The sequence below is a fragment of the Solanum stenotomum genome, unplaced genomic scaffold (assembly GCF_019186545.1).
Source record: "Solanum stenotomum isolate F172 unplaced genomic scaffold, ASM1918654v1 scaffold1705, whole genome shotgun sequence".
NCBI lineage: Eukaryota > Viridiplantae > Streptophyta > Magnoliopsida > Solanales > Solanaceae > Solanum > Solanum stenotomum.
The window spans coordinates 39,927-65,815 of NW_026024360.1; the positions used below are offsets into that span (position 1 = coordinate 39,927).

Below are 25,889 nucleotides of genomic sequence, written 5' to 3' on the forward strand. Positions count from 1 at the left end.
AAACATCTAAGGTACATCCTATTTTTCATGTCTCGCTGCTTCGTCCTGCTCGTGGTTGTTCTGATATTGCTTCCCCTCCACCCTTACCACTATCGGGTGAATTGGAATTTATGGTGGAACCTGAAAAAGTTTTATCGCATCGTTGGGTGAAAGAGTCAGGAGTGCCAACACTAGAATTACTTATTCAATGGCGTCGTCGTCCTGTTGAAGAGGCTAGTTGGGAAGACTATGACTTGCTTGCTGTTCAATTTCCTCTGTTCTGCCTTGAGGACAAGGCATCTTTTCAGGGGGGATGCACTGATACCAACCCACCTCTCAAGACATATTTTAGAAGAAAATATCGACAAAAGAATAAAGAGTTGAATTCTGGACAAACAACTGCTACAGCAGTTGTCTAGCAGTTATTATTCCTAATTTATAGTTTATAGTGTCAGTCTTATCCTTTTATGTTCTTTATATATATGTAATCAGGATTAGTTATTAGTATTATGTAATTAAGAATCAAAACTAATATTTTCTGGAGTCTTGTCCTCTCCATACGGACAACTTTATCTGTATAGTTGTGTTTAAGATACTTGAACAAACTATTTACAGTAAATCTACTTGCTTTGTTCTATTTTGTCGGATCTCTACTTCTGGTTACTATCAGAGAGTTTCACAAAAAGCCAATGACACAGTTACAGAATTTTGGTTTAAAAGGAAAATGATGCCTATGATATGCAGCTAATTGAGGTAAATGGTAAAAATGCAAATGAAAATCACGCAAGATCGAAGACAGTGCAATTAACTAGACCAACCTTGCAGAAGTCTCCCTCGGCCAAGCTCTGAATCAACTCTGGACCTACTGAGAAGAATCCTCGTCCAAGAGGACTATACGGAACAATTGAAATTCCTAATTCTCTGGAAAAGGCATTTACTCAGAAGAACCTTCATATTATCTGAAAGAATGAACTCTAAGAGACACATTACCTGCAAGTTGGAACTATTTCTTCCTCCAGATCTCTGGTCCACAAAGACCACTCCATCTGAACAGCTATTATTGGATGCACCGCGTGTGCCCTTCTGATTGTTGCTGCACAAGCCTCAGATAAACCTATGTATTTGATTTTACCCTCTTCAACCAGTTTCTTCAGTTCTCCCATCTACACACTATGCCACACAATATCATAACAACGAAACAATAACAACAAGCACAATAAACAAAATGCCCGATTATATTGTTACATAAAGCCTCAAAATGTTGATTTTCTATTTGACAGGCGTATCGTCTTTATTGACATTCTTTCATCCACTGAACATTTTATCTCTTTTATACTACTTGTTTATAACAAAAGATGATTAATTTTGACTCGGTGATGCTTTCAAAAACGATAGTAGCAGCTAACAGCGATGCTGCTGCTTCTCCTTAAAATGTCAATTGTCAAGTAATCTCACACTGAATGCTACAAAAAAAAATTCAACCATTTTTAGAATCCTGATCTCCAAGATTATTTCTGTACAGGTCTCAGCTAACCTTTGTTTGTGATTTCATCATAAAGCATTTTGTCGGTGACAGAGTGTAGAGTGGATAAATGTGACATAAAGAAAAAAAAATTCATAGTTGGAGCAACTACGAAATTACAGTAAGCATAGATGAGTGTTTCTTTTACTAAGTAAACTTTATCAACACAAAAATTTCAAAGCATTGGCCTATCCTCCTAGAATTCGAGAGAAACACATAACATTTCTCACATAGCATAAGATTCAATTCAACCTTTTTGTACACCCCTTTTTTCTCTACTGTCAGTAGAACATTATTCCATCTCTGACTTTATCTTATGGATTGACAAACAACGCATCAGATATGTTGATCGGACTCTCCCAAAGTACTGCCTTTGAAGGATCCTACACACACTCATCTCCTTCAACACTTTTGAAGATTCCGAGAAATATAGTGCATCAGAAGATTTTCATGACTATGTCAGTTTGGTAATATAAAAGAGCATTCAAGTAAAATAGCTCGGGACCATTTCCCACACAGTTGATTCAATCAATTTCTTTTTTTAAAAGACTAGAAGATTTTTGCAGTTTCTAGCCAAGCTATATCCAAGTGATTAACTGGTTACTGTTACCTTTTTACACAAACCACACAAATCACAATCCAGCAATTCGCTAGAAATCAACAACATACTTAGTGTAGTCCCACAAAGTGGGGTCTGAATGAGGATAGAGTATACACACACCATACCCCTACCTTGTAGAGATAGAAAGGTTGTTATCTAGACCCTCAACTCAAGGAAAAATAGCTCATAGTAGTCTAGAAAAAGAAGTAACGGAAATACAAGAAACAACAAATACTAGTGTAAACAACAGATAGCGACAGAACAGTACTACAACAAGTTTGCTAGAAATCCTCATATATAATAAATGGAAAAAAAATAGAAGTAAGATGTCAAACCGTGATTTCAATAGGCACTCGGGTATCAATCCGATGAACATAATAAATATCAATGCAGTCGATATCTAGTCGCCTCAAGCTAGCTTCACAACAAGCTCTTACATACTCTGGTTCACCACAAATGTCCATTTTCCCTTCTTTCAAACTTATGCCAAACTTGGAAGCTATTTGTACTTTTTCTCTCATTCCTTTGATTGCCTAAATACATAAAATTTAGAATACACATATTTAACTACGTCAATTAGTGTATATGCTATTGGAAACTTCATTTAAGTAATTTGATAAGATGCAAACTAAAATTCTAGAAAATGTTGTTGTTGATATCTAGAACAAAAAAAAAAATTCCGTTTGACTCCCTTTCTCAAATTTTGTTTAAATATCGAATCATTAGCAATATTGACTGATATAGTAGTTTTCATGTATGTAAATTTTCATTTTAAACATTTTGAAGAATTTATACCCGAATTCACAGTTAAAATTTAGTTTTGACCATCGTACTCCGAACCTTTGATATAAATTGGGACAAGGGGAGTAATTACAACTTGGAAAGTAGCAAGGTACAACACAATAAAGAAGGAGGAACAACACATTAAAGCAGTAATTGTTACATTTTATTTTACCTTGCCGATGAGAAGTTCATTGAAGTAGGGTCCATATTGATCGGAGGTATCGAGGAAGGTGACGCCGCGATCAATGGCGTGTTGACTGAGCTTGATCATTTCAGGTTCGGGCTTGGGCGGGCTATGATTGGGAGGCATGCCTCTACAGCCCAGCCCGATTCTAGAAACTTCTAGGCCTTGCGAGCCTAATTTGACCCTCGGAACTTCACTCGCCGGCGTTTCCATTTTCTCCGGCGAATCTCCGTCTGAACAGTGAGCTCAGAGAATATGTTGACCAAAGTTTGACCAGTAGGTGTTTGGACTAGTATTTGGCTAGAGTTAGTTGAAAAAAAAATAAAATATTTTGGAATTAAAATTGAAAAGGAGCATTCCATGTGAGAGTAATTTTTTTTTTTTTTTCTAAATTGAATAGAATTATTATAATGCATAATATGATTAAAAAAAATTGTCTTCATCGAGTGAAATATACTATACATATTATGCATATATGCTTTAAAATACTTAATTTGTACTAGGGTTAAAGTGATATGCGTGTCTATTCGAATTTTAGTTAAACACAAATATTCAGTGCACTTTATTCTCTTTGAATCGACTATAATAATAACATATCAAGTATAATCAATAAATTACGTGAGGTCTATAAAGAGGGTGGATTATATTCGGACTTTACCTCTATCTTTATAAGGTAAGAAGATTGTTTCCGATAGATTCAGATCACGAAAATTGTTTGAAAGAGATACAAAATAAATAAAAAAAACTATAATGCAGAGCGAAAACATTCAATAAATATAAAAGTAAACAAATATTAAGAAAATGACCATAAATCATGATGCTACATATCTCCTCAAATACCATATATCTTCTCTTCTTTTTGCTTCTTCTTCATATTATAAGAAAATTAAATATTAGTGATTACATCCTTAATAAGAAGTCCAAGAGAGTTATAAGATGATCCACCTTCCTCCATAGCTACTCTACTCTTCTCCTTCATTTCCTTCATTTTTTTTCCTCACTTCATTCTCTTCACTTTTCACCATCAACTTTAATAAACCACTTTCAATTTCTTGAGCACTTAATATATCAACTTGATTGTTTTTTCCTTCAAAATCAATAACATAGTCCAATTTTATCTCCTCACCAAGTCCTAATTCTTTCACTAACAAAAATGCATTCATTTGTTGTTCAGCATAGAGTGGCCAAGTTGCAATTGGTACACCAAAATGTACACTTTCTAGTATTGAATTCCATCTACAATGGGACACAAATCCTCCTATTGATGGATGGGATAAAATTGTTACTTCTTCATAGTTGTTGTAACTTGTTGGGATATCTATTTTTCCCTTTGGTGGAGATTTTCTTAAAGACCACACGAACCTGTTTGAAAATAACAATAAAACAAAATTAGGAATGGGTTTTCGAGGCGTGAAAATTTATGTTGCTCAGATTTTTTAAAAATGACGACATGTACGTGTTAGATTTTTCAAAATAAAGTAATTTTGAAGAATCCAACAGAGGCTCGAAAATTGTAAGATATATTGAATATTAACTTTCTATTGCTTTCCAAAATCTCAAAGTTTGTTAAAAAACGAGAGTTCTTGTTGGTTGAAGGAATGTGTTTTTTTTTGTGGGGCTTTGGACTCAACTCTTGTCCAGAGTTGTTGAGTTATCTTTTGTGAATAGGTTGTTGTATCCTGGAGGGGACAAGTCAAGAAGGACTATTGCTGGACCAGTGAAAAACATTTGTTGCAGTGGGCTTGAATCTCCTTAAAGAGAGCGTGATATCCGCGCCTCAGCCTGAAGAGATTTATTTCTTCATTTTTATTTTCAATTGTAATCTTGTAATTCCGTTATTTTGTAATTTTTCACTAACAATTTAAGTTTTCACTAACAATGAATAATTAGTTTATGCTCTGTTGAACCAATTAAAGAAGTGTTTTGTTTTTGTTTTCCTCTTTAAATTTCTTTTTTTTAAAAATAAAATAAAAAAGTGATCAATCATTGGAGAAATTTGCAATTTGGGGTAGGGAGTCGAACCCTCATAAGGTGAAAGTTCTGAGATCCAACCAACCAACTGAGCGACTAATCGTGCTATCCTTCCACACACGTTTTTTGATTAATCATTGGGAATACATTAGTTGTTTCTCTGTACTATAATTAGTAGAGAAAAAGCTCAAATATGTCATCCAATTTTGAGGGGAAAAAACCTCATTTAATAGTTGGACTCAATCATGTCATTGCCGTTACATAAATGACCTATTATGCCATTGATTTTTAACGGTCAGGATTTGTGGTTTTGCAGCACTATTTTTTCCATATGGCCTCTTATTAGAGGTCCATGTCACCAAAATTAAACTGGTCGAAATAAGTTCAAATATGTCATTGAACTGTGACAAGATATTCGTCTATGTCATTCATTAATAGTTGGATTCAACCATGTTTCTTGTCAATTGATCAATCTAAGGGTCTGGAGGATAAATAAAAAGGGAAATAGGTTAGGGTGGGTCCAGTGTGATGTTATGAGCCAGGTTTTAATTTCAAATTTAATTAAATTAGGTGGTTTATTTTTGCATGTGGACCTCTAATAAGAGGCCACATGAAAAAAATAATTTTGTGAAATCATCAAACCTGGCCGTTAAAAAGTAGCAGGAATGGGTCCTTTCTATAACGACAGTGGAATGGTTGAGCCCAATTATTAACAAATGGCATATATGAACCTTTTTTCAAAGTTTGATGGCATATTTGAACTTTTTTTATCAGTTTAATTTTAGTGATGTGGACCTGTCACACCCCAAATCCGGATGTGATGGCACGTGTCCATTTCCCACCGGACACGTCAGCCTAACCCAACCACAACGATAGAGAAGTAGAAATACGAGAATACAAGATAATAAATAAGCGGAAGACTTTAATTAAGACTCAACACTACCCAGAATTTGGTTGTCACATGTACAAACCTCTAAATACAGAATTTGAATAAAAATATACAAGTCTCAGAGTATAGTCCTCGAATACAACAAAACTGAAAGTAAAGATAACTCAAGGGCACGTCTGGAATGAACCGCTACCTCTCGAGTATGTCCCGAAGCTCAATCTGCTAAAGAAACTACTAAGCCGAATTTGAGAGAGAGCTGTCAACCTACACAATTGTGTAGAAACAAGGGTGAGTACCTAAAACCACAGGTACTCACAAGTAACTCTAAACTAAGCAAAACTAGCAGCTACAAACAACTCCTTTCAATCCCAACTGAACCACCGAAACTTCAATCTAGCAGCAAACCAACCAACCTATACTAAACAGATCATATTCAACAGCCAGAACCAACAGTATATCCTCATCAACCTCAGATCAACAAATAAGAGCAAGTAGATCAAATTCCACATAAGAAGAGTAAACCGATACAATCCACACATCACAGACAAAGAAAAGGCAAATGCGATGCAAAATGCAATAATAATGTCATGTAGTCGTGATGCATGTCTGTCCTACGATACACATCTGTTGACGTAATCAGTCCGCGCTGAATACTCAAATCAGAACCCATGGGGGCCACACATGGACCATGTATCACCGCCGGAACCAGATCCCATCGGCATCCAAATCGCTAGTCGGAGCTAGTCCATCTCATATATCTCTAGCCGGAGCTAATCTCAACTGTGTCTCATATCCATCCATCCTCACATCAGTGTCTCAGAACTCATGCAACAGATAGTTCACACATGGGATGAATAATGAATATGCACATGTTATCAATCACAATTATATCACGATCACATCATAGTGTTACACATCATCTGTCTCAATAACAACCATATCACGGCCACATCATAGTATTACACATCACATGTCTCAATCACCACTATATCACGGCCACATCATAGTATTACGCATCACCTGTCTCAATCACAACCATATCACGACCACATCTTAGTATTACACATCATCTGTCTCAACATCAATGTTTGTATCAATCATAGCCCACTCATGCTCTTCTATCCCCTCAATATCAGTTATCACACAACAAATAAAACCCATCCTCAATCCCCATTACTCCCCAACACAATTAGGAAAGTAGTCATGCGTAGTCTTAGAGTTTTACAAAGTTTGGAAGCCACTTGCCTTAAAACGAACTCCAAAAGTTGCTTGACTTGAGCCTTTCCTTTCCAAGTATAATCCGGATCACGATAATCTATTCAAACAATTATTCACAATCACAATTCGAGTCCAATGACACCAAAATCAAGAAATTTAGGGGAAAAGAGCAAAACGGTACAAAAGTCTCATACCGGAAAATGATACCAAATCTGAAAATTTTTGATGTAAAATGATTCTTAAAGTATTTGGAAGCTAATGGTGAAAACCAATTTGAAAACAGAGTTGAAATCAATTCACAAACTCAATTTGAAGGAAAATCCACGTTCTTGAAGAAGCCTAAAATATTCGGATCCGAAACCCCGACTCGAAAATGAAATATCTCTTGAAAAACATCTTACCCATGCTTAGATAAGTTCAAATCTGAAATTTAATCAAAAACGGAGTTAAGATCGACCTTGAAATTCTCAATTTATCAAACTTTAACTTTACCGGGAAAGTCCAAATTGTACGCGGTTAATATGATGAAAATAATCGATGAATCAATAATTTTATGTTAAAATCAGTTTACCCATAACATAAGGATCGTAAATATACCTTTTTCATCAAAAAGGGAGTCCAAATCGATAAAACCCCAATTTTTCCCAAGAGATTTACGGATAGGGGAAAAAACCAGATAAAGAAATTATGAGAAAATGTCAAATTAAAGATTGAATACTAACTCTCATATTAATTCAAGAAGAAACCCGCATAAATCACTCCATTCCGATCTCTAGAACTCCCGATATGCTCAAAATACCAAATGAACACAGTCTGAGATTTTTATAACAGTACATTGCTGTTATGCACCAGAAAACAGCAGTTAATCTTTCACTAAAAAGGCCGTAATTTCCTCATACGATAGTGAAATGACCCGATTCTTTTTTGTAAATGTCTTAAATAATGATACGGACCTGCTCGTTCAATCGGAGCTCAATTTCATGCTCGTTTGCCCAGTCAAATATCATTTCTACTTGGTAAACAATTATTTCTTATTTGCGATAAAAGTCCAATCTCGGATTAGCAAAAATGCACCAAAATTTGCAGATAAGTCCTATAATTCATGCTCGAAATTTCAGAACCTTCGGAATAATTTTTCGACCTTTAAAACTAATAATGAATCCTTTAGTTGCCACAATTTGCTGAAATAGTGTCAAAGCATCCAAGAAGCTTAAAAGCTCACCCAAAACTCATTTGGCACTTCCCGAACACAAACAAAATATGCTACTAGCTTGAAAATGACATTTTGGACTCAATGAAATCGTCGGAATTTGAATTTGAGGTCTCCTTGACCCGGTATCCGATAAGGCGTCAAGAAACTAACTTTAGGCTTAAAAACTCGAAACGCACTCAGGGCCTCTAAAAATTCAACCAAGACTCATTCTAGACTTAGAATCACCCCCTGAATCCAACAGTGCCGTCGGAATTCCATTTCGAGCACCGGAATCTTGTTTGTTGACCAAAGTCTACTCTTGATCAAAATTTCACAATTTTTGCAACTTAGGACCTCAAATCTTTGTTTTAACTCCAAATTCGACTCCATAAATTCTCATAGACCCGTTTCGACATTCTAAAACTGCTGAAATCGACGGAAATCCGATTCGAGTCTCGAAACTCCAAATAACTCGAAGTAGCACTTTTAACCAAACTTTAACTCTTAAAAACTCAACTTTCCAAAAACTCAACTTTTCATCAATTTTCCTTCAAACCAACTTCGAAAATACAACAATTAGGACTCGGGGCAATTATCGGGAGGGGTAAAACGGTCATTTTATGAAAATTTCCAAAAATGACCTTTAGGGTCATTACAGGACCTGTAATAAGAGGAAAGAACGGTTTTTCTAACCGTCAAACCTGTATGTTAAAAAATAATGGCACGAATGAACCCTTTCTCTAATGCAGTGGCATGATTGAGTCGGCCAACTATTAACGGATGGCATAAATGAGTCTTTTTTCCAAAGTTTGATGGCATATTTGAACTCTTTTACATTACTATTAACTCTTTTTTTTTAAAAATAAATTAATATGACCACATGGGTCAGGCTTTTATTGAATTAATAAAAACAACTACAACTTCCAAGAAGAAACAAAAACAAAAAATATGATTTATTGGCAAAGGTCTGAATATTTTTTATTGCAAAATTTGAGTATTTTTACGTTCCTCTCCTATTTGGGCTATACCGATGTGATTCGACTAAAATGTTTGTTAGCCTAAATGCTTGTCAATCCTTTTTTCTTCTGATCTGCCCTCTTCGGTCCGCCCTCCATCATTATTGTCACACATTTGATATAGTGGGTCTTTTTTTAATAATATATTATGGAATAAAGTTGATGTCGTTTTTACTAAAGCAATCAATAGGAATGAAGCACTATCATTAATTAATAAAGCACTGGTTGTTGTTTACCTACCATTATTTAATAAATTAATAATGCAATAATTCAGAACTCATACAATACACATTCCAGTCTGTTTGAGCCATTGCCAACTCTAATTATTGTTTGATCTCCTCACCCATCTCTCTGTACTAGACAACACCTTGTGCCATATATATAGGATTTGGATCTACGACCAATCAATTAACAATTGATCGATCTACCACTGAACTACTGAGGAACAACAGGAGATTCGATAAGTTAAGATTGAGGTGAGTTCCATTGATTCATAATTTATTTTCATACTTCAAGGAATTCTGTATCCTCTGAATATATATACCCCCTCTTCCTAATTTAAGTGTCTTAGTTTGACGAGAAATTCAATACACAAGTCATAATGAATAAAGCTAACAAATTTGTTTCCGTTCCACCAACTCTATCCTACTCCCACATTGATTGGGAAACAGACTGGTAATTTGCTTATATGGACTTAAATAATCCTTCCCTAATGAGTTAGGCTTTAGAGGTTGAGTTTGGCTCAATGTCATATCTTTAGAATCATTTAAATAGTTTTTCTATAGGGAAAAAAGCTCAAATATGTCATCGACGTTAAAATCGATGAAAACATACAACTTGTAGACAACTTTTTGTTATGGAGAATCCGGGCAAAACATACGACTTGTATACAACTTTTTGTTTTTTAGTACTCGTTCCCAGGGGCGGATCCACATAGAGTCCTCCGGGTGTTCGAACACCCATTAACTTCGTCTCGGAATATACATATTTATGCAGAAATTAAGAGGTATTTGTATAAAACTAACATAGAGCACTCAATGAACAAATGATTTGATCAGTCTATTGGCTCTTGGATGGGTGCTTAATTTTTCTTTTAGTGTTGTTGAGCCTGAGATCGAATCTCACTATTTTTATATTTTTGTCTCCGCCACTTTCAGAGCACCCACAATCTTAAAATGCTAGATCCGCCACTGCTTGTTCCATCCGTCAAATCTTTCATTGCGAAAGATTAGCAAAATGGATTGAATTCTATACATTACCTAGATATCTATTTTTTACCCATAATGTTTCTTTTATCTTTTGATGAAACATGTTTTCAATATTAATTATAATCATATTTGTTCCTTTTAATGACTGGATCAGAAAATTGAAGATACTAAAGAGGCATAAGAGAAGAAAAAATTACAAGTTGGTTTCACTTATTAACTAATTGTATAAGTCATCTTCTTCATGAATTACTTTTTTCCTATAGATAGAGAGTTGGATTTTTCAAATGGTCCATTCAAAAGAATTAGTTAAGTGATTTTATGAGATAATAATTATTAGTTAAGTGATCATATGAAAACGATAAATATACACCATTTGTTAGATGAAATGATACATGAGATGTATAATCTTTCACAAGCATTAAGATATTGAAAGACATGAATGAAAATGTTGCTCCTAAGGATCCTAATTCCAGGAGTTGAATAACTTGCAGGAATTTGTAAACAGAAAATGGCTCAACATGAAATTGAGGAAATGTTAGTTTACCTAAGAAGGATGAAGTATCACAGTTGCCTCCAAATTGAGAAACTTGAAATGGTGCTAAGAGTTTTAAGAACCTTTATAAAGTGTCATCGTGTTCTTTTTTTTAATTCCTCAGTCGAACTCACAAAGAATGTCAAATCGACTGTAAGAATGCTTGAAAGGATATTCCAAGGGACTTCATTTATCAGAGTAGAGTACAGTTCTATGTTGATTAGGGGAAGGCAAGTACCACATTTGTTGGAATTCTTTGAAGGTAATACCAGTTTAAGTTACAAATATGAGTTGAATGATTTTGATCTGTCAGAATGTATGGATTGCCTCGGAAAGAATCTAAATGAGATGCTGATGATGTTCCTGGAAAGGGTTAGGACGTCTGACCCTCCTGAAGAAAACCTTGCAATACACAGATTTATAATGCAACTGAAAATTGTTCATAAGAAAATGAATTTTTTGAGATACTTATATGCCACAGAGATACAGAGTTACATTGACGATGAGAAGCTGGAATGTTTAGAGACTCGAATTCAGTTCATGGCTAGCAATGTGGGACAATTTTGTCTTTCTGTTTCAACTAACATTGTTGCAAATATACATGCTGAGGTCGAACAATATGGGTATGATATCTTGAATCAACCTTCTTATCTACTATGCTTGATTGTGTTAGTGGAGTTGAAAATGAAGAAAATTTTTCTCAATGAACTAAAGGCTTCAAAGTTTAATCATTCAAGAACTTTCAAGGACATGAAATTACCAGAAGGATTTTCTCATCATCTCCACAGTCTGTTGATGTATCTCAGAAAAGAAAAGCTCGAGAACTTTCCGGATAATGTCTCTGCTCAAAATATTATTGTGGCAATAGAGTTCTTGTTGGTGTTCCTTGATGCTGATGTGTCAAATCATGTTATTAATGGTAACTGGTTGAATGAGGTTATGGAAAAAGTTGGAGCTATAGCTGGTGATGTTCTATATGTGATCCGAAAGCTTCTTCGTAGCTCTATAAACAAAGATGACACTAGCAAAATAAATCTTTACTCGTTACAAATATTGGAGAAAACTAAAGATCTGAAGGCACAAGTGGAGACTTACTACAAATCCTTAAAATTTACTCCATCTCAGTTCCCCACAATTGGTGGATTGAGCTTTCTGGATTGTCTTTTAAGGAAACTGAATGAAATGACAAAATCAAAATCTGATTTAGATTTCTTGATGAAACCTCTTTTAGGTAATTTGGAGAAAGAGCTATCAACTCTTACATCCATTTTAGAGAAGGAGCTGTCATCTTTGTCATCCATTTTCAGAGATGTCGCAAGGGTGCACCATGAACATAAAATTCCTAAAGATCTTCAGAGACGTTCTATCAATTTGGCATATGAAGCTGAGGTTGCCATTGACTCTATTCTTTCTCAGTATAATGCTTTCTTGCATATTTTTTGCTTACTTCCTTCAATCTTAAAAGAGATCAAGCAAATTAATGCGGAGGTGACTGAGATGTGGTCAGCAGACGTTGCTCTCAAGCCTTGCTATGTGGTAGCACCATTTAAACACCTGCCAATTCGACATAGCAATCCAGTGACTGATGAGGAGATAGTGGGTTTTGGGAATGACACAGAAAAAATGATTCAGTATCTGATTAGAGGTACAAATGAGCTAGACGTAGTCCCAATTGTAGGCATGGGTGGACAAGGGAAAACGACAATTGCGAGAAAGGTGTACAATAGTGATAACATTGTTTCTCATTTTGATGTTCGAGCATGGTGCATCGTTTCCCAAACATATAACCGGAGAAAGCTATTACAAGAGATTTTTAGTCAAGTTACCTGTTCCAAGGACAAGAGTGATAAGGATGACATCCTTGCTGACATGTTGAGGAAAAGTCTAATGGGAAAGAGATATCTCATTGTATTGGATGATATGTGGGATTGTATGGCATGGGATGACTTAAGGCTTTGTTTTCCAGACGTTGGAAATAGAAGCAGGATAGTAATAACAACCCGACTTGAGAATGTGGGTAAGAAAGTCAAGTACCATACTGATCCTTATTCTCTTCCATTCCTCACAACAGAAGAGAGTTGCCAATTGTTGCAGAGAAAAGTATTTCAGCAGGAAGGTTGCCCACCTGAACTACAATATGTGAGTCTAGAAATTGCAAAAAAATGCAAAGGATTGCCTCTTGTGGTTGTCTTGGTAGCAGGAGTAATCAAAAAAAGAAAATCTGAAGAATCTTGGTGGAATGAGGTTAAGCATGCTTTATTTGACTATCTTGATCGGGAGTCGGAAGAATATAGTCGTGCGACTATGCAGTTGAGTTTTGATAACTTACCTGATTGTTTAAAGCCTTGTCTTCTTTATATGGGGATGTTTCCCGAGGATGCAAGAATTCGAGTGTCCACATTGATAAGTCTATGGGTTGCGGAAGGATTCGTGCAGAACAGTGAATTTGCTGAAGATTACTTGATGGATCTCATTAGTAGTAATGTGGTAATGGTTTCAATGAAAAGTTACAATGAAAAAGTCAAAATTTGTCAGGTTCATGATGTTGTGTTTCACTTTTGCTTGGAGAAGAGAAATTTATGTTGGCAGTGAAGGGGCATGAAAGCCAGTTGCAACCTTTGGATTGGAATGGAAGTCGAGTGAGATTCAGTTTCAGTAAAGAGCTTTCCAAGTTTGCATCTCTGGGCTCCAAAACACGGAAGCCTTTCCACCAACACTTGAGGTCACTGATTACGACCAATCAAGGAAAATCTTTTGATGCGATTCCCTCCCGTCAGGTTAGTGAATTGAGACTTCTTAAGGTCTTGGATTTGAGTTCCCATAGAGTGCATTATTTGTCGACAGCTACATTTGAACCACCAAATCACCTTCAGTACCTCTCAGTGTGGGCAAATAAATTCTATTTTCATCCAGAAACTCATCTGCCCCATATAGAAACTTTAATTGTGAAGAGTAATGCTACGGTACTATTACCAGCTTCTTTTTGGGAAATGGAAAAATTAAGGCGTGTTGAGATTTATAATGCTGAATTTGATTTGGAAGAGGATAGGCAGGGGATCTTTGAAGGATCCTCTAAATTGGAAAATTTGAGGATTCTAAGGCACGTTAGATATACAATTAAGGAAGTTGATAGGGTGGATGTGTTATTAAGGAGGTGTCCTAATCTTCAAGAACTCGAAATCAGTTTTGTGGAGGGGGATGTGGATGTAGAAGATACTTGTCTCATATTGGAGAGTCTTACCCAGCTTCAAATATTTAACCTTACCGTTGTGGCTTTTTGTTTTGTGTCCGAGTTGCACTTGCCTTCAAATATAAAGAAGTTGGTACTTAAGAATTGTTGTTTTATGGAGAGCGTGATCTCCTTCATTGCGGGACTACCAAGCCTGGAGTGTCTCCAATTAGAAAATGTGACGTTTATAAAAAGGGACCTGGATTTTACCCTTTTAGAAGAGTGATACCTTCAAGATATCACGTTCAATAAGCTTAAGTTCTTGAAACTGGTGTGGTTAGATATCTCAAGGTGGGATGCCTCGGAGGAATCCTTTCCCCTGCTTGAAAAACTTGTCATAAAAAGGTGTGACAATCTTGAGGAGATCCCCCTTTGCCTTGCAGATATTCCAACATTGAATCAGATTAGGTTGATTAGGTGCAACAACAAATCTCAGGAGGCTTCAGCTGTGAGAATTAAGCAAGAAGTCGAAGAGAATGAAGGAAACGACCGTATTGTCATCATTGCCCAAGTAAGTAGAAACAAACTCCTATGTTCTGTTTTTGCGTATCTACGTGCCCCTAATGTGCAAACAATATGTTCAATACAGGATGATTGTGGAAACATAAGGAAGCTATGAGTCAACGGTAATGTTCAGTTTTTTTTTTCTAAAAAAGAATATGTTCCTATTTATTTTATTTCTAATTGATGCTTGATTTCCCTTAATTGCTCTTAAACTAACTAAGATTTGTTTGAATTTACCAACTGCAGCAAATTAAAAGCACAGACAGTCTTTTGTGTGGCTAGGCGAAAATGCATCAGATGGTTGGATCACTATCAAATCATTGTTTCATAATTTGGTGATTGTTTTCCCTGTTAATTTTTATAATCCTTTTCATCTTACACCTTCAAATTTGCTTATAACTGGGTATGGTTAAATTGGATGAGTTCTTTTAATCCTTGTCCTTCGTCCCTCTATTAGTTATAAGGGTAAATATGTGCCAAAAGTATAACCGGTGGGGTATATTTAAACTATTTTCAATATTACAGGAGTATGTTTAACCCTTTTCCGTATATTTATAAAATAAATTGATGCCATTGAATGGAAGTCAAATCTTCTGAACAACATCAAATAGGTCACCTGGTTTTCGTAACTCTTCATGAATTATGGACTTCTCTAATTTTCAGATTTGCTCATATATTTATAAAATAAATTTAGGCTTCATCAGATTTTTCATTAGTTTCTGCACAACTGGTGAAACATATCATGAAGACGACATGTTTTTACTTGACCATTAGCCAATTTCTGCACTACTCTTACTAAGTTACTTTCCTGTCAAATCATTGTGTTAACCTTCTATTGAAATTTTTGATATCTATATATATACTACTTTCCATGTTGATCAGTATATAAATTTTTTTAAATTATATAAATAATATTAAAATATAAAAAGCATATCATATATATAAAAGAGAACCCTAGACCCGCCTATGTGGCGCCACCACAAACCATGATTCCCTTATAATTTATTTTATTTCCAAAACTAGTCTTCCTTTTCTGAAGGGTTGCAACTTTGCGACTTTAATGAAAACTTGCGGCTTTTATGAAAAGTTGTGACTTTTATGAAAATTCTCGACTTAAATGAAGAGCTGCGACTTTAATGAAGAGTTGCGACTTTTATGAAAAGTTGTGACTTTTATGAAAGGTTGTGACCTTTCTGAAGGGTTGCAACTTTTTCAAATAGTTGTAACCTTTCGGATAAAGCACAATAAATATTTGTTCACACTACCATTTATTGTCTATAAATAGAAGGATTTCCTCTCATTTTAAAACAACAAAAATTCTGACCCTTTTCTTCTTCTTCTTCTTCTTCTTCTTCCTCTTCTTCTCTCCTCCTCTTCTCTCCTCCTCCTTCTCCTCCTTCTTCACAATTAAATATTTGTGTACTTTACTCATGTTGAGTGGCTCAGTGACACCATTGCATATGTTACAGATCCTGATATGTATTTTTACAATCATTAATTTATGCTTATGTTATTAAGGATAAATGATAAGATGAAATAATTTTTATTTTTCATTACATTATTGATCTTTTATGTAAGATAATATAGTGTTTTAGTTTTAGTGACTGATAGGTTTTAAGTATTATTTTATATATTTCGTGATATTAAATTCCCACGTGAAGCGCGAGTAATTTTACTAGTAATAAAATAATTGAAAATACATAATTAAAAATTAATCTGTTCTAAGAGGTGAATGGTTTCTCGAGCTGTTCAAATACAATACAATAATCTATTCTAAGGTCATTTGAATATGCCATATATATCATTTCATTTTGAAAAAAAACTAAGCTGAAAGATTAATGAATAAATAATGCCATATGGAATCTGCACTAACTTAATCAAGATCCAATGAGAATTATACTAACAAATTAGTACTATAGTCGAATATACATGAATTATGATCTCACTTTAATATCTACACATTACTTTGTGATATTTATCTTTTTTCTATCACAATTGTATATTGACAAAAAACTAAGAAGCAATATTAAAAGTAGTATTTTACTTTTAATATTTGAAATGTATCATATCATATCATTATATCATATATCATATATTACTAAAAGTGGAAAGCTTCAAAGATGAAAAGTTACATTACCATTTTATCCCTAGGCTAAATTAAACATCTAATTAATAAATTATTAAATAATAGTATTTTAATTATTATTTGAATTGTTAGTTATTTATTATAAAGACAATGAAAGAATCATTATATTTATTTTAATAGTATTTGACCTTTCAATTTTTCATGTGACTTTTCTTGTTTTCACAATTTTTGTCCTATAAATTTAACTTCAGGAAGACTTTTATTTACTACGCTTAAATTCTTGTGTGTAGGAGCTCTAAACAGGTGAAATAATGGCACAATTTGTGGTGAAAGTTGTGGGATCCCCTTATAATAAGAATTTTCTATCTCTCTTCTTATAGTTGAATTGTTGTTTTGTTAGCATCGGAGCTTGGTGACAAAAGCAACAAAAAAAAAAAAAAAAGCCTAATTGTCTTGCTCATCATGTGTATCTTTTTTTTTTGTTCTTTGTACTTATAATTTTACATATACATTAACTTTCATCTTTAAGAATGATCTGATAATATGTTTAATTTTTTTGGTTTGAAAAAAAGAAGAAGAAGTGAAATATATAGCAATAGATTAATGGCGGATAAGTTATGTATTAAGAGAAAATTAAATTCTATATAAAAATAGTAGTTATGTTTATAAATATCCCATTTTAAAAATATAAATAATAACAACCAACTTAATGATTTAGAATTTATCTTGAAAAATTCATTTAACATAAATAAATTCTTGTTTACAACCAACTTAATGATTTAGAATTCGAAAGTTATATACTTCAAATATAGTTAATTAATATAAAAAGTAGAGGGGAACAATCTTGGGTTAGCTTAGAGTAAATGGAATTAGTTTCCTAAATTAGAAGGTATATAACGTAAGCAGCCACAAATTATTATTGCTCTTTGGATGCCGATGGGATCCGGTTCCGGAGGTGATACATGGTCCATGTGTGGCCCCCATGGGTTCTGATTTGAGTATTCAGCGCGGACTGATTACGTCAACAGATGTGTATCGTAGGACAGACATGCATCACGACTACATGACATCATTATTGCATTTGCCTTAGCTTTGTCTGTGATGTGTGGATTGTATCGGTTTACCCTTCTTATGTGGAATTTGATCTACTTGCTCTTATTTGTTGATCTGAGGTTGATGAGGATATACTGTTGGTTCTGGCTGTTGAATATGATCTGTTTAGTATAGGTTGGTTGTTTTGCTGCTAGATTGAAGTTTCGGTGGTTCGATTGGGTTTGAAAGGAGTTGTTTGTAGCTGCTAGTTTTGCTTAGTTTAGAGTTACTTGCGAGTACCTGTGGTTTTCGGTACTCACCCTTGCTTCTACACAATTGTGTAGGTTGACAGCTCTCTCAGATTCGGCTTAGTATTTTCTTTAGCAGATTGAGCTTCGGGACATACTCGAGAGGTAGCTGTCACACCCCAAAACCGGATGTGATGGCACGTGTCCAAACCCCACCGGACACGTCAGCCTAACACCCAAAAACCCGACGATACGAAATTAATAAAACAAGAATAAGATAGAAAGATAAGCGGAAGTCTTTAGATAAACTCAATGAAACCCCAGAATTGGTTGTCACATGTACAAACCTCTAATACGGAATTTGAATAAAATATACAAGTCTCATAGTAAAGTTCTAGAATAGAACAAAACAATAAATATAGATAACTTGAGGGCACGTCTGGAATGAACCGCTACCTCTCAAGTAAGTCTGGAAGCTCTAATCTGAAGATGAGTAATAAGTCGGATCTGATAGAGCTGTCAACCTACACAACTGTGTAGAAGCAAGGGTGAGTACCAAAAGCAACAGGTACTCGCAAGTAACACTAAACTAAGCTAAACTAGCAGCTACAAACAACTCCTTTCAATCCCAACCGAACCACCGAAACTTCATTCTAACAGCGAACCAACAACCTATACTACACAATTCATAATCAACAGATATATCCAACAGTGTCTCAACATCAACCTCATATCCTCATGTAAGAGCAAATAGATCATATATCACATGAAGAGGGGCAAATAGGTAAAATCCACACACCACAGACAAAGATGAAGTCAAATGCGATGCAAATGCAATAATGATGTCATGTAGTCGTGATGCATGTCTGTCCTACGATACACATCTGTTGACGTAATCAGTCCGCGCTGAATACTCAAATCAGAACCCATGGGGGCCACACATGGACCATGTATCACCGCCGGAACCAGATCCCATCGGCATCCAAATCGCTAGCCGGAGCTAGTCCATCTCATATATCTCTAGCCGGAGCTAGTCTCAACTGTGTCTCATATCCATCCATCCTCATATCAGTGTCTCAGAACTCATGCAACAGATAGTTCACACATGGGATGAATAATGAATATGCACATGTCATCAATCACAATCATATCACGATCACATCATAGTATTACACATCATCTGTCTCAATCACAACCATATCACGATCACATCATAGTATTACACATCATCTGTCTCAATCACAACCATATCACGACCACATCATAGTATTACACATCATCTGTCTCAATCACAACCATATCACGACCACATCATAGTATTACACATCATCTGTCTCAACATCAATGTCTGTATCAATCATAGCCTACTCATGCTCTTCTATCCCCTCAATATCAGTTATCACATGACTTATTCAACAAATTCAAGTCACATATAACACATTTAGCTCGTTTTATTCCCCATCTTTCAATTACAACAATTTCAATCAACAAATAAAACTCATCCTCAATCCCCATTACTCCCCAACACAATTAGGAAAGTAGTCATGTGTAGTCTAAGAGTTTAACAAAGTTTAGAAGTCACTTGCCTCAAAACACTTCAACTAGTAACTCAAATTTGAGTTTTACCCTTCCGAGCACGCTCCAAATCACCACAATCTATTCATAAATGGAATCTCACAATCAATACGAATCTAACAACACCAATATCGTGAAATTTGGAGAAAAGGGTAAAATGGTCAAAAAAATCTCGTTCCGAAAAATATTCTCGAAATCTGGAAATTTTTAGTGAAAAATGTTCCCCAAGAAATTTAGAATCCAATAGTGAAAACCGTTTCGAAAAAGGAGTTGAAATGAGTTCACAAACTCAAATTTTCTATTAAATTCGGATTAGGCAAAAACCCCCAAATTTTTCAGTTGAGATCTCAAATTTTGATGTTAAAATCCATAAATAATCGATGGAAATCAAAGATATAAGTTGGAAATAACTTACCCAATGAATTCCTTGCGAAAACCCACTTGAAATCACCTATTTTCGAGCTCTCAAAGTCTAAAAATGGAGAAATGGGTATTTTTCAAGTTGGGGGAAAATGGCTACTGTTTTTTTGACTTAAAAAGGACTGCTATTGCAGCTGAAACACAACAATAACACCAAAGTTTAAGTCCCCGTTGGACCCTCGGGATTCGTTCGGAATCTCGTGCACACAAACTAAATATGTACCCCCACTAAATTCGACGTTCCGGACTCAATGGAACCGTCGGAATTTGAATTCGAGGACTCCTTGACCCGAAATTCAATAAGATGCCAAGAAACTAGTTTAACGCCAAAAAAATTCGAAACTCAAACGGAGCGTCTAAAAATTCAACCAAGACTCATTCTAGACTTAGAATCGCCTCCCGAAACCAACGGTACTCTCGGAATTTCAATCCGAGCCTCGGAACCTCATATGTTGACCAAAGTCAACTCTTTATCACAATTTCACAACTTTAGCAACTTAGGACCTCAATTCTTCGTTTCAACTCCAAATTCAACTCCGTAACTTCACACAGACCCGTTTCGACATTCTAAAATTGCCGGAATCGACGGAAATTCGATCCGAGTCCCGAAACTCCAAATAACTCGAAAAAGCACTTTTTAACCAACTTTAACTCATAAAAACTCAACTTCTCAAAAACTCAACTTTTTACCAACTTTTCCTCAAACTAACTTTACAACCACAAAACATGGGACTCGGGGCAACTACCGAAAGGGCAAAATAGTCATTTCCATGAAAAATTACCAAAATGACCTTTCGGGTCATTACAGTAGCGGTTCATTCCAGACGTGCCCTTGAGTTATCTTTACTTTCAGTTTTGTTCTATTCGAGAACTATACTCTGAGACTTGTATATTTTTATTCGAATTCTGTATTTAGAGGTTTGTACATGTGACAACCAAATTTTGGGTAGTGTTGAGTCTTAATTAAAGTCTTCCGCTTATTTATTATCTTTTATTCTCGTATTTCTACTTCTCTATCGTTGTGATTGGGTTAGGCTGACGTGTCCAATGGGAAATGGACACGTGCCATCACATCCGGATTTGGGGTGTGACATCTTGAGTGTATGCTTTCTTTTCTTATTTTCCCCTTCACATTATTTTCTCAGTTGGCACTTATTGCAACATGCTTGAGCTGCAAATTTTATCGCAGCAAATGAGCTACACTCCAATATTAACAATATTTCCTTGTTTGTTTTTGCAGCAAACGAGCTACGCTGACCTGCTGGATCTAGCAGTACAGCACATTCGAACCCTTCAAGATCAGGTTCAGGTGGGTGATTAAATTGATCAACCTTACTGCTTTGCAGCTTTACCTAAATTATTTATACTCTATGTTGCTCGGACTCTTCAAAGATACTGTCAGTGTGTTGGATTAGATCCTCCAAAAGCTATGATCAAACACTAGTACAACAATTTTGGCCCGAGCAACATATCTTATATTCTCACATGATGTTTACACCAAACCGAATAATTTAACCTTAATGTTTTTGGGATAGATGATGTCTAATATATTTTGCAAAAAAAATGATAAATTTTCTCGCCCCACCTTTATAGCTGTGTGATTGAAGTAGAAATATATTTTTCACATTTTCTTATTCTTATGCAGAATCTGAATACAGAACTTGAAAACTGCAAATGTGGATGTAAGAAATCAAGTCAATAACAAAAAGGGAGGAAGCACTTTAGCTGAAGATTGATTAAGAAGGATATTTGTCACCATTATTTTGCTACTTAGAAACTCAAATTTGTACATAAGGCAGTAAATTTCATACTAGTTTTTTAATGCTAAAAAGTAAACTCTCTTTGTTTTGTTTGTTTTTTTTTTTCCCTTTTCCAGTTAGAAGACTACGTATATGATTGTTTTGGATTATTTCTAGTTTTTTTTTTCCCATCTAACATTTACATTTTTAATTTAGTTCTGAGTTTATTTTGCTTGAAGATCGTAAAGCTAATTGATGATGTTGTACAACAACTTTCTCTATTTCATTTTTTTGTAACATAAGTGGATAAGACATTTTCTTGCTTTCTGTTATGTTCTTCTTGGGGAATGACCATTTCCAATTTGAAAAGAAGAAAAGTAACTCTACTCTACAAGGATTTCATGTGTTTTATTTATCGAACTGATCATTTTCTGTGAAAAAAAAGTCATTTAATTAATGTAACGTTTATATTGAGCCACAGAATCGATATTTCCCTTCTTACCCATGTATATCATGAATATATGTGATTCAACAATGCGGCGCTTTAGGATATTTCGATATTTTGTTTATGAACGATGATTTGCTCATTCGGTAAGATTGCATAAGAATTGGGGGACTTTTTTTTATATCAAGTTATTTCATATCATATATCCAAACAAAATTTCAACTTCATATCAATATAATTTCATATCGCATATCCAAATGGGGCCTAAATTTGTAATTTTTTTAAATTGTACTTGTTCTATTAATCAAATCTTTCATTGTGAAAGATAAGCAAAATGAATTGAGCTTGAATAGTTAAGTTGAATAAAAGTTCATTGTTGAACTATTGAAAAAATAGGTGAATAAGGTCATTTCAGAAGTCAGTAATTTTTTGTTATTTCACTCAAAAAGTCATTCAAGTTCAAAAATAATACATCCGTCCAGTTTTGAATGACGTGATATCTGATTTTTAAGCCAAAAATAAAATATAATAGAAAACATTAAACTCAATCCATTTTAACCAAAAACATCATGTATTCATGTTCGACCCAATACCCCAACCATAAAATCCCTTTATATGTTAAGCAAATCTCAAAGAAAGTATATAGTTTAAGTATGAAACTAGCCATTCAGATATAATTTTGTGGGATTTTATGAGTGCATTTCCTTAAAAAATAAGACAAATAATATAGTTGTATTATCGAGCCACTTTACAGATACCACCAAAAGCAACTTGCTACTACCATTCATCTCTTGTTAGATATATGAATTATTAGAGAGAGAGAGAGAGCTCTTCCTTCTTCCTTCAAACATTCAAACCTTCAAACCTTCATCCATTTCATTTCATTTTAACTTTTTTTCTAACTTCTCCTAATACGTTAATCGGAAATATATCTCTGTCGGAATCCGAATATGAGAATTATTACTCTCATGTTTTCCTCATAATAATCTGCTTTCAATTTTAATTATGATTGAATCAGAAAATTGAAGATACTAAACAGGCATAACAGAAGACAAAAGTTCCAAGTTGGTTTCACTTGTTAACTAACTGTAAGTTATCTTCTTCATGAATTACTTTTACCTATTGATACAAAATTAGGGAGTTGATTTCTTAAATGGTCCACTCAACTAATAGTTATTATATTAGGAAGCTAGTTTCTTTGTTGACGAAAATTGGAATCAAAAAAAAAAAAGTCTGAGATAATAATTACTCCCTCCGTCCCATTTTATGTGGCAACATTTGACCGGGCACGGAGTTTAAGAAATAAATGAAAACTTTGAAATGTTTACCAAATTGACCCTTCAAAAAATAGTCATACTAAAAAATAGACTTACTTTTCTCTCTCCTCATAAATGTATAATTAAGTGGGACCAATAAGGGTAAAAGAGGAATTGTACCTTTAAATACTTACCATATAAGAAAATGTGACATTCTTTTTGGGACTCATATATGAAAGAGTTCTCAAAAGCTTGAAAATCTAAAAATCGATTTTGTGAACCTATGACCCTAAAACCCAAACAATGAACTTGATCATTCAACACACAATTACAACTTCAAGCAAACTTCAGCACACTTTGAAACTGGAGTTCCAAAGTCCGAACAACAACTCAAAAGAGAACAATGGAAGAATTATATTTGATTTTCTTTTTGTGATAGGGATAAACAAGGAAAAACAACATTATTGAGAGGAAGGTATTTTTGCAATGTTGGACTGCCATGTCAGTTCTAATGGCAAAGATAACGTTTTAAGGATGTTTGCGACATAATTAAAAGGTATATATAAGCTATTTCAAATAGTTTAAGAGTAATTTTGACCCTTTTCCGTATAATATATTATATATGGAATAAGACATAATTCTCAAAGACAATGATAGAGTTGATGGACGCTTTTACTAAAGCAATCAATAGGAACGAAGCACTATCATTAATTAATAAAGCACTAATTGTTGTTTGCGTACCATTAATTAATAAATTAATAATGCAATAATTCAGAACTCATACAATACACATTTCACTATGTTTGTGCCATTGCAAACTCTAATTATTGTTTGATCTCATTTCCCATCTCTATGTACTAGATATAGACAACACCTTGTGCCATAGGATTCGGCTATACAATCAATCAGTTAACAATCGATTGATCTACTATTGAGCTATTGAGGAATAACAGGAGATTCGATAAGTTAAGATTAAGGTGAGTTCCATTGATTCATAATTTATTTTCATACTAAAGGAAATTTTTATCCTCTAAATCTATATGTCCCCCTTTCCAATTTAAGTGTTTGAGTTTGACCAGTGGAAGAGGTTTGGCTTGTTTCTCTTTGGGATAAGGGTCTGAAAAATACCCCAACTTTGGTCGGATTTGCTGTTGCGATACTAAACTTTCATGAGAACCTATTACCTCCCTAGACTACTTAATACCGTATTTTAAACATATATATTTGTCCACGGGGACATAAAAAAATAATGCAAAATTATAAATAGTAATGTGTCCACGTGGGCACATATATACCTATAAAATACACTATCAGGGGATAAAAAATACGGTATTAAATAGTCTAGGAATGTAATAGGTCCTTATGAAAGTTTAGTATCGCAACAGCAAATCCGACCAAAGTTGAAGTATTTTTCAGACCCTTATCCCTTTCTCTTTTTTCTGTATGTTTCATATGGTCTTCCACTGTAATGCCCTATATAAATATCATCACTTGCGTTTGTAGCTTGGTGGTTGTTTTCCCCTTTAATTTTCTATAATCCTTTCATCTAACAACTTCTATGCAAATATCTCACCAAGTCCCTCATTGTTCTTTCTATTAATTATATTTGTAACAAGTTAGGTACATATGACTTGTATGCACTAGCTTGAGGAGAGTGTTAGAATAGGAATAGGAGCACGAATAATATATACAATTCTACTTAGAATAAGAATAAAAATAGTATACAGTGTAGTGTCCTAGTTGGAAAAAGAGTCGAACATAATAGGTCTCTTGAGGCATTACTAATATCATGCCTTTTTTCACTGTCATGAAAATTTCCAGTCGCACCCTTTTCACTACATGGAGAATTATTTTGACTAGTCGAGGAAAGAGTTCGACTACTAGTTGAATTTTTGTGTGCAACCATTGTCCAGTTTTTAGTTGCATTCTCGTTTTCAACTTGCAAAACATGCTGCCCAGAATTTTCAGCATCTTCAACATCAGATGTATCCGTTAGTTTTTGTCTTGAATCCATTAATTTTTTCCCTGAACCAACTCGCGGTGCATCAACCTGTCACGCCCCGAGCCTACACCCTGGGCGGGATCGGCACCCGGAGACCATTTCTGGCCCCAAGCGAACCCTTGGCCTGGCTTTCTTAACTCAGCGGAAACCTCAACAGAATAACTCAATGCAATGCAATATTACAAAACAACTTAACTTATAAAATATGGCCATAAAGGCAACTCGAATCTCAAAATAGAATATTTACATATATATATA

At 34.6% G+C, this 25,889-nt stretch overlaps 1 protein-coding gene, 1 long non-coding RNA gene and 2 pseudogenes across 3 annotated transcripts in view; 3 read left to right on the forward strand and 1 right to left on the reverse strand.

Annotated features, from left to right (window-relative positions):
- LOC125850443 (auxin-induced protein PCNT115-like) overlaps positions 1-3,380 on the reverse strand; it is an 8,151-nt pseudogene extending 4,771 nt beyond the window's left edge.
- Positions 1-25,889, forward strand: part of LOC125850442 (putative late blight resistance protein homolog R1B-16) — a 69,001-nt gene that overhangs the window by 25,964 nt on the left and 17,148 nt on the right. For both annotated transcript variants that reach the window (XM_049530296.1, XM_049530294.1), the window contains exon 2: positions 12,584-12,740. In XM_049530296.1, the coding sequence (XP_049386253.1) occupies positions 12,584-12,740 (157 nt within the window). The remainder of the gene's footprint in view (positions 1-12,583; positions 12,741-25,889) is intronic.
- Positions 14,484-15,345, forward strand: LOC125850447 (uncharacterized). The gene is made up of 3 exons (XR_007444802.1): positions 14,484-14,835; positions 14,914-14,950; positions 15,075-15,345. It is a non-coding gene; the product is annotated as an uncharacterized LOC125850447 (long non-coding RNA).
- The window catches only part of LOC125850441 (putative late blight resistance protein homolog R1A-3), a 51,457-nt pseudogene continuing 48,717 nt past the window's right edge, over positions 23,150-25,889 (forward strand).